The sequence below is a fragment of the Pteropus alecto genome, unplaced genomic scaffold (assembly GCF_000325575.1).
Source record: "Pteropus alecto unplaced genomic scaffold, ASM32557v1 scaffold160, whole genome shotgun sequence".
In the NCBI taxonomy this organism is placed as follows: domain Eukaryota; kingdom Metazoa; phylum Chordata; class Mammalia; order Chiroptera; family Pteropodidae; genus Pteropus; species Pteropus alecto.
This window is the reverse complement of record NW_006429864.1, coordinates 1,481,745-1,491,251: the sequence shown is the minus strand read 5'-3', so window position 1 is coordinate 1,491,251 and position 9,507 is coordinate 1,481,745. Positions and strand designations below refer to the sequence as shown.

Genomic DNA, 9,507 nt, shown 5'->3' with positions numbered 1-9,507 from the left:
GCCCCCCAAGTCCGGCCCCGCCCCCGGCCGGGCCTCTAGGCGTGCGCGGCCCCGGGCCGGAGACGCAGCATACGCACCCCCAACCCCAGAGCTCCGCTGGGGGCTCCCGGTTCCGTACCCACCTCAGCCTCAGTCTCGTAGGGTGTGGCCACCTAAACTCTGTGAGTCAGGAACTGGGGACGAGCCAGTGATTTATTCCACAAATGTTCATTGAGTGTCTACTATATGCCTATGGTGATGAATTATTTGGGGCCCTTAACTTTCCTGTGTTCAAGGCTCCGTTATTCACCCCATTTTACAGATGAGGAACCTGAGGCACAGTTCGAAAGGCCACTCGGCTAGAGCCTCCTGGTGTTACAGAAATGGCATTCAGGCAAGGAGGTTGATCTGGGGAACGGAATAAAAATGTGAAAACCTGGGTGGTGCCAGAAGGTTCTCTGCAGGCTCTTATGTTGCTAAGGAGGCTGATGTGGCTCAGAGAACTTACCCTCCCCTTCCTCCACCTCCCCACACTCACCCCACTCAATCAGTGGTTCTCCAAGGGCCTAGTACGGTCCCACCCCAGAGCCTTTGCATTTTTGTTCCCTCTGCCTGGAGCATGCCCTGCAGGTACCACAAACCTAGCCGCTTCCTCTCCTCCAGGGTTCAGCTGGAAGGTCACCTCCTCCTAGGGGCCCTCCTTACTCTCCCTGGCTCAAATCATCACCACCACCAGCACCGCCCCCCCATCTCATTTCCTTATTTCATCCTCTTCATAGTAGCGATCACATTCAGAAATTATTCCTTTGTACGCACTGCTTTTTTCATTTATTTCCCATTTCCTCTGACATAGGGGTTAAGATTTCCATGCCAAAGGCATGTCTCCATTACAGCGGTGTCCCTGCACCCAGTATGAGCCTGACACACAGTCGGTCCCTCACCAACATTCATTAGAGGCCAGAATTGCTCCAAAAACAACCAGAAAAATTAAGCCGAGTTTCTGGCCACATCCTCTGAAACAGAGCTGGACATTGGATTGGGGTCACTGACATCTCATTCCAAGCAGCCTTGGGACCCGATTAGCCAGGGTGCTGATAAGGGACCATCTGCCTCTGGCCTGAGCCTTAGAATACCCAGGCAGAAGTCTCTGGACTGCCCTGTAGCTCTAAGCTCAGACTGTAGGTCACACACTCAGTGGCTATTTTGGTCTCTGGAAGCTTCAGGTAGAATTCAGACAATTCAGAGCTGGCCTGGTCTGGCTGTGGGAGTGAGACTCAAACCAAGTGGGAGAAGAGAACAGAATAAAAGCTCACCCAGAATCAGGTTTTATAGCTCGAATATGTAATAAGTGCCTGGGATGTGGAGAGAGGTTAAGTCAGTGTGTGTTTCATTTCCTTCAATTGCACCAGAAATAAAGGGAGGAAACTGATAATGCACAGAGTCAGCGCTGAGGAAGAGAAACTGAGTCCTATGCTGCTGCCAAGAGCGTTTGGGGGTAAAGGCTCATGTTCACTAGTACCCAAACCACCTACAGATCCTGTTCAAGTGTATTACTAGGGTTCTCGTTTTTAATCTCCCAAAATCCTTGGAGGGAGGGACTATTCTTATCCAATTTTGCAAGTGAGGAAACTGAGACCCAGAGCAGCTAAGGCACTTGTTCCAAGTCACATATGGGAGGGGTTAGGATTTGGAGCAAGAGCACATGGGTATGTCCTTAGGGGAGGACAAGCAAAGCCCAGTAAGTCCTGGCTGGAGCTGCCAAGATGTGTGCTCAAGGATCAGTTTTGCAACAGTGTAATGATTAATGCAGTACCCTTGGTAGGATAGATAAAAGGTCAAGAATGAAGATGGAGGACTGGGGGCGGGGGTGTAGTGGAAGCAAGATGGCTACATTGGAAACCCAAGTGCAATAAAATAGTGCAGGTGCAGTGGAAAAAAGTTTGGCAGTTACTTGAGAAGTTAAACATAATTACCACAGGCCCCAGTAATTCCATGCCTAGGTAAAAACTGAAAACAATTGAAAGTATTAAGTGTTCAAATATTTGTGCATGAATGTTCATGACACTTCACGATAGCCCAAACATGAAAATATGTCCATCAAGGGATGAATGGATAAACAAAATGTGGTCCATCCATATCATGGATAATTACTTAGCCATAAAAAAAGAACAAAGTTCTGATATATGCATATGAACCTTGAAAACACCACGCCAAGTGAAGGAAGCCAGTCACAAAAGGCCACATAGTGTATAATTTCATCCATATGAAATGTCCACAATAGCAAATCCATAGACAGAAAGATTAGTGGTTGCCAGGAGTGGGGGAGGGGGATGGAGAGTGACTGCTCATGGAGATGGGGTTTCCTTTTGGGGTGATGAAATAATCTGGAATTAGATAAGAGATGATGGTTATATAACATAGTGAATATATTTAATGCCACTGAACCGTACACTTTTAAATTGTTTAAGTGGTAAGTTTTATGTTATATATATTTTATCGCGTTTTTTAAAAAGCTGGTGTGGAAGCATTTATGGAATGGAAAACAAATCTTAAGAGAAAGACAGACACACACAAAGGTATTTGCAAAGGCAGCAAAAATCTCAGGAAGGAAGAGTAAGAAATTGATAACATGGGGCCTTTGAGGAGGGAACCAGATGTGGGAAGAGGGGTGAAAGTGGGGATGGAGAAGACATTTCTTGCACCATGTATATACATGGGCTACTCAGAAATAAATACAATACAGACACTTTCTTTTCGAAAAAACACGAGTTTTTTTAAATTGTGGTAAAATACACGTAACATAAAATTTACTATTTTAAGTGTACAATTCAGTGGTATTAAATTCATTCACATTGTTGTGTAACCAATATTCAGAACTCTTTTCATCTTGCAAAAGTGAAACTCTGTTTCCATTAAACACTAACTCCCCATCCCCTTCCCTCAGCCCCTGAAATCCACTCTTCTACTTTCTGTCTCTATGAATCTGACTATTGTAGGTGTCTCACATAAGTAGAATCATATAGTATTTGTCCTTTCATCATTGGCTTATTTCACATAGAATAATGACCTCAAGTTTCATCCAGGTTGTAGCAGGTGTCAGAATTTCCTTCCTTTTTAAGGCTGCATAATATTTCATCATATGGATGGACTACTTTTGCTTCTCCAACTATCCATCAATGGGGCACTTGGGCTGCTTCCATCTTTTGGCTACCATGAATAATGCTGCTCTGAACATGGGTGTGCAAATAACTCTTAGAGACCCTGCTTTCAATTCAATCATTTCCGCTACTCAAATTTTATAACTTCTTTTTTGGAAACAGTTTAAGACTGACACAAAGTTACAAAAAAGTAGTACAGTTTCCATGAACCTTTAATTCTGCTCTCTCCAGAAATGGTTTATCTTACTAAACTATTGTCAAAGCCAGAAAACTGGCATTGCTACAATGTGATAGACTCAGGTACCACAGCTTATTCCCCAGAGTTGTTTTTTAAAAAAATTAATTAGTAAAGAATTGTTCCTTTTAAAATCCGTATAAATATTCTTAGAGAGAGAATGGAGGGCAAAAGTATGACAGTTAAAGCCAGCTGGCCTGGGTTCAAATTCTGCCTAGGTCTTCATGTGGTGCATGCTCTCAGATGAGTTCTTTCCCCATTCCAAGCCTCAGTTTCCTTAACTGTGAAATAGGGATTAAAGAGTGCTGCAAGCTTTTTATACTGGAATAAATTATGATCTATAGAAAACTTGCAAAGCCAGCACACAGACTCCTCTACACCCCTTACGCAAGCTTCCCGGAATGTGAACATCTTGCATTGCCAGGTGCATTTGCACAACTAAGAAATAGACACTGGTACCTTGTTATTAACCAACCTCCTAATGTTATCTGGAAGTCACCAGTTCTTCCATTCATGTCCTCTCCCTGTTCTAGGACTCTGTAGAGGAAACCCCGTTGAATTTAGTCACATCTTCCTAGTCCCCTCTGGTCTGGGACAGCTCTTGGGTCTTTCTTTGTTGTTCGTGACCTTGGAAGTCTTGGGAAGAACTGGCTGGACATGCAGGATGCCCTCGAGCTTGGTCTGTCTGCTGTTTCTGTCATGATTAGAATGCGGTCATGGGTGTTTGAGAAAGACCACAGAGGTGAGATGCCCTTCTCATCTCATCATATCAAAGATTCCTTATAACCACATGACTTATCTCAGAGATGAAATCTGGATCACTTGTTTCAGGAGATGAGTATGGCCATAACAAATGACCACAAACTCTGTGGCTTGAAACTACACAAATTTATTCTCTCCAAGTTCAGGAGGCCAGAAGTCCAAAATCAAGTGTCAGCAGGGCCACATTGCCTCTCAAGGCACTAGCGGAGGATCTTTTGCTGTCTCTTCTAGCTTCTGGGGACTCCTAGCATTCCTCGGCTAGTGGCTAGATCACCCCAATCTCTTCCTCTGTCTTCTCTGTGTCTCAAATATCCTTCTGCCTTTCTCTTAGGAGTTGGGCTATGGCTTCATCCTAAATCTCAGACAATAACATCTCAAGATCCTTAAGTACATCTGAAAAGACCCTTTTTCCAAATAAGGTCACATTAACAGGTTCTGGGGGTTAGGACTTGGACATATCATTAGGGGGTCACCTTCAACTCAATACATGTGGTATCTGCCAGGTGTCTCTACTACTCAAGTCTCTATCACCTATCACCTTACAATTTTCCCATTTCTCTATTCTTTAGAAGGGAGTCACTAAGTCCAGCCCACCCTCAGGGTATGTGTGCGGGGAAGATTTACATATAATTTTTAATGAATGAAAAATATTCTGTCTAGTGGATGAATCCTAGCTTACTCAACCAGTCCACTGCTGTCAGACTTTTATGTTCTTTCTGCTATTTCAGAATTGGCAACATTATGCAAGGCCTTGGCACAGAGTGTTTCCCTTTATTTGCAAGACTACCTTAGAATAAATTTTCAGAAATGGATTTCTGAGTTGAAGGGCATGACACTTTTATGGATTTTGAGACACGATGCCATTTTTCCCCCACTTAAAGGGAAATATATGTCTACTGGTTTCATCACAACCTTGCCAGTATTGGGTTTTACGATGGTCCCTATTTTTTTTTTTTTAATGGGAGAGTAGGGTGTTTTTGTGAATTTGACAGATACATTGGTTTGCATTCTTTAAGTTTCTGCTGTCAGATATACAATTTAAACCGGAACAAAGAAAATAGAAGTTCACAGAGCAACCATGCATTAGTGCAGATTCCTACAATTGCCAAGGACAGAGTCCAAACTCCAAGTGGATTAAGCAATAAAGGATAACTTCTTGGGCTCCTTTAAGTGGAACATCAGACCTAATGGTCTCAGATGTAGCTGGATCCTGGGGCTCGAACCATGCCTCCCTGTCCACCGCACAGCTCTTATGTATGCTGGATTCTTGTGTATGTTGGGTCCTGATGCCACTGGGCTTTTACCATCGCACTTGTAAATCTCACTATCTCATTAAACAGGACTATCTCATTATTTCACTATCTCACTTTAAACAACCTCCTTTGGAAAGCGCTCTTCTCCCTCATAGCCCTCAGCATCCCTCTCAAGGGAGATTGGCCTTGGTTGGTCACGTGCTCCTCCTTTGACCAATTACTATGGCCAGGGAGATGGAGAACTCTGATTGGTCACCCCTATGTTGAAAGGGCTGACAAAAACCGCAGTGACTGGAGTCCACCACACGGGGTCACCCAAACAGTTTTCGAAGATAAATAGGAGTTTGCCAGTTGTGCAAAGGGAAAAAGCCTCTACGCATAGAGAAGTCTAGAAAAGTCAGAAAGGAGTGAACAAGCACAAGATTTTCTTCCTACTTCCACTACCATATTAATACTGAGACATTTCCTGTAGCTCAGTTTCCGTTGTTTACATCAAGTGCCCTTTACCCTTGACAAATAAGGCTTGGCTGGTCACCCTAATCCCTCTAACCCAGTTAGCACATCACTTTTGGCTGCTTACCAGCGTCCTGCGCACAGCCCAGATCTTGCCAGCTCTCCTGGGAGCAGCCCTGAGCTGATGATAGATGGGACTTGGAGAATAAATTTTCCAGCTGCCCTAACCCTGGATGGGACCCCAATGAGACATGAGCTCTTATGCTGTCTCCCTGAGGTCCCCAGCTGGACGCTCCCCCAGTTGCCTTCTGCATGACCTACTCATTGATGCCCCCTGCAGGGATCCTTCCCTCCCAGTGTCAGATCTCCAACCCCTTTTGGGGCTTTCTAGAGTCACCTCCTAAATACACTATGTGCCCTCGAGACCTCATCTCAAGATCTGGCTTCTGCAGGAGGGAAGGACCCCAAAATAAGACATGAAAGACAACTGTTGGTTCAGGAGTAACAGATGCCTGGCACTTTACATGGGTTCCACATTTGATCAATCCACACTGTAACCCTGATTAAAAAGATATGTTCTAACATAACATGGGTAAGTTCTAAACTCTGGTACCTGTGAATATGACCCTATCTAAAATAAGGTCTTTGCAGATGTAATTAAGGATCTTGAGATATCATTATCCTGTATTTAGCTTGGGTCTATTAAGAGAGTGTCCTTATAAGCGAAAGATTTAGAAAGACACATAGAAGAAAGCACTGTGAAGATAAAGAGATTGGAACGATGTGTCTACAAGCCAAGGAACTACAAGGATTGCCAGCAACCAGAAGACAGGAGAGAGGCATGGGATGGGATGAACTGTCTGTCCCTCAGAAACCAACACTGCTCGCACATTGATTTCAGATTTCTGAATCAAGTTCTATTGTTTTGAGCCACCCAGTTTGTGGCAATTGGTTACAGCAACCCAAGAAAACGAATATATTTGCATATTTATTCTGTTAACTGTCTCCCTCATGGGCTCCTAAGCCCGAGGACGTTTTGTCAGGTTTGTTTTTCCAAGAGCAGACACACAGTACGTGCCCAATATATATTTATTGCATATCCATAGATTAAGTGCTTAGTATATGCCCGATTCTGTCCAATGTGCTTTCACATGGCTTAACTCGTCTCATCCTCACTGCAATCTTGTAGCTGACACTTATCATTACACCTATTTTACAGGACGGCAAACTAAGGCTCAGAGGAGCACGGTCAGGATTCCAACTTACCAAAAGACGTGCCTTGGATAAGGATAAACTACAATAATGAGGATTAGAATAGTAGGGGCCGGGAAGCACTTCCTGACAACCCACGTAGCCTCGGTTTCTCCACTTGCAAACTGCAAATAACCTACCCCACCCAAAGCGTGGAGCCCACAACAGCAAAGATTTCATCTACGCATGCGCCCTTACCCACAAAGCTTCACGCTCCGGCTCACGTTGCTCCGCCCCCTTTCGCAGCATTCACCGCGGCTCTTTACGGCACTTCCCCTCACAATTCTAACGGTGCACGGCCCGCCCTTCCCCTTGTGCCTTTGAGGCCCCGCCCTACTCAGCGTGGATTGGTTGCCCGTCCCTGTAGCCCCGTGCTAACTGGCTTGTGTTGCTGCCACTCTATTTTAGCTTAGTGGCGCGCGGTGGTTCGGCTACTGGCGGGCGCGTGAGCAGTGGCGGCGGCGGCGGTGGCGGAAGTAGCCGGCGGGCCCGTTGCCCGCCGACACCATGGTGAGGGCAGGATGAAGGCGAGATCTCGTTGGAAGGCGGGGAACGCGGCCGCCGAGGGTCCTCGGGGCGGGCGCTGGGGCGACGCGGAGCGAGCATGTAATCCGGTCCTCGAGTCCTGCCCCTCCGACCGAGGCAGGGAAACAGGCCTGAGAGGGCAGGAGATTCTTTCCAGCGCGTCAGTCTCGGGGAACTTAGAGTTGCAAGAACGTATAATCGTAGTATAGCGGTCTAGGCGCAGTTTTCCCATTTTGCAGATGGGGAAACTGAGGCTGGAGAGGGAGGGGACCCGCCAGAGGGTCCGGTGAATGCAGCAGAGTGAGTTTTTGGGCAGGAAAGTTCCCAACTGCATCCGATCCAGTCTAACTTCATATACTGGAAAGCTGGAGTGCCAGGAAGTAGAGGGCCCATCTGAGTTCTCAAATTAAGCCAATTTGTGGGATTTTAGGGCTTGCAAAGCCCTTAGAATGTTAACACAACCTCCTATGCCTCTCGTTTTCAGGCTTAAAAACAGACTCGGAGAGAGTTTTCTTCTCCCTGGATCACACTGTATGTCGTTCGTGCCAGGGGGAGAGGGAGCATTTTGAGCCGGGAGTGGACTAACTGCCCCCCTCCCAGTTAACAGAAGGAAAAATTGAGGCCTTGATAGGAAGCCTCTCCGGTCCATACTGCTCACACATTGTGTAAGTTCTGGATCTAGGCCAGAGAGTGGTGGTGACCGCTGGGTATAGACGGAGAAGTTGAGGTCCCTACAAAGAAATTCAGAATTGGGCCTTCTGGGAGAGTGCCTAGCCCATCAGCTTCTGAGTCACTGTGACAATTGTGGCACGTTTCTCAAAGCTGAGGGTTAGTGAAGTTTACTGCTAAATCCTGCTGGCTAGTGCAGGAATTGAGAGTAGGGACTGGGTCCATCTCTCCTGGAGGGCAAAGTTGGCCTGAGGGGATGACCAGAAGGATCCTTATTTGTTAAGCTTTATGGAGTCTAGGATCTTTGTGTTTATCCCCCATATATTCCCAGAGTATAGAACAGTGTTTGTGCAAAGTACAGACTCATTTCTTTAACCAGAAGAGTGTCTAGCAGTGAACAAGGCATGACACATTCTTTTTGGGGTCATGGTGGGGCCGGCTGCAGGGGTCTGGGTGTGTATGTGGAGGTGATCCATGACAGCTTCCTGAATTGGGAGCCTCAGGAAGCCATTGGTTCTAGTCTTGGGTTGGTCCAGACCTGAGAACCAGACCCCAGACTTTGTGAGAAAGCCCAGAGAAACAAACCTTTGCTCACACTTTTCTGACTTTTCCATTTCCAGGTCACCTTATCTCCCCCCGGAACTCGGTGTCTGGCCCTCTCCTGTCTCCCTTGACAGCTTCACACATCTTCACCACTGAGTTTTAACTTCTCAGAGTTCCTTTCTTTTCTCTCTTTATCTGTCTCTAGCACAGTTTAGGGATGAGGATATAGAAGATGGCAAGATGTGGCTACTGCTCCAGACTGTTGTAACTGTGGAGGGCTGTCTGGATGCCACCTCTCCCCATTTGAACCTCTCCCTTTCCTTATTTGTGGGGTGTGGTGAGCATCCCACCTGTCACACGTGCCTTCCTGGGCAATGTGTGCCTTTCCCTAATATATTTGTTTAGCAAATATATAGAGTCCCTCTCGTGTGCCTGGCCCCATGCTTGGCGCTGGACAAAGTCCACACCTGAGTTTTCCAGTCTAGCAGGAGGCGTGGTATTTAAAGTCTAGCTAGGGAGACAAGAAAACAAGATAATTAGAGACTGGCTATGTCCTAATGGAAACAGCAGTGAGTGGCCCAGGTAGAAACCTTGTTTCCTAGATGGGGTTATGAGGGCCTGGCTGAGGGATGTGATGTTTGAGCAGCAACCAGCCTGGGAAAGGGAACCCCAGGCAGAG

General features: G+C 46.2%; 2 protein-coding genes across 4 annotated transcripts in view; one reads left to right on the top strand and one right to left on the bottom strand.

The window, feature by feature from the left end:
* Positions 1-7,243, bottom strand: part of PGPEP1 (pyroglutamyl-peptidase I) — a 24,007-nt gene extending 16,764 nt beyond the window's left edge. For 2 of the 3 annotated variants that reach the window (XM_025043955.1, XM_025043954.1), the window contains exon 1: positions 7,107-7,241. The gene's annotated coding sequence lies outside the window, so the exon portion shown is untranslated. Of the gene's footprint in view, positions 1-7,106 lie in introns of all 3 variants that reach the window. The other variant, XM_025043958.1, reaches the window with a different exon arrangement.
* A 209-nt stretch (positions 7,244-7,452) lies between these two features.
* LSM4 (LSM4 homolog, U6 small nuclear RNA and mRNA degradation associated) overlaps positions 7,453-9,507 on the top strand; it is a 10,248-nt gene continuing 8,193 nt past the window's right edge. The window contains exon 1 of the mRNA XM_006904303.3: positions 7,453-7,601. Coding sequence (XP_006904365.1) covers positions 7,599-7,601 — 3 coding nt within the window. The 5' untranslated portion in view covers positions 7,453-7,598. The remainder of the gene's footprint in view (positions 7,602-9,507) is intronic.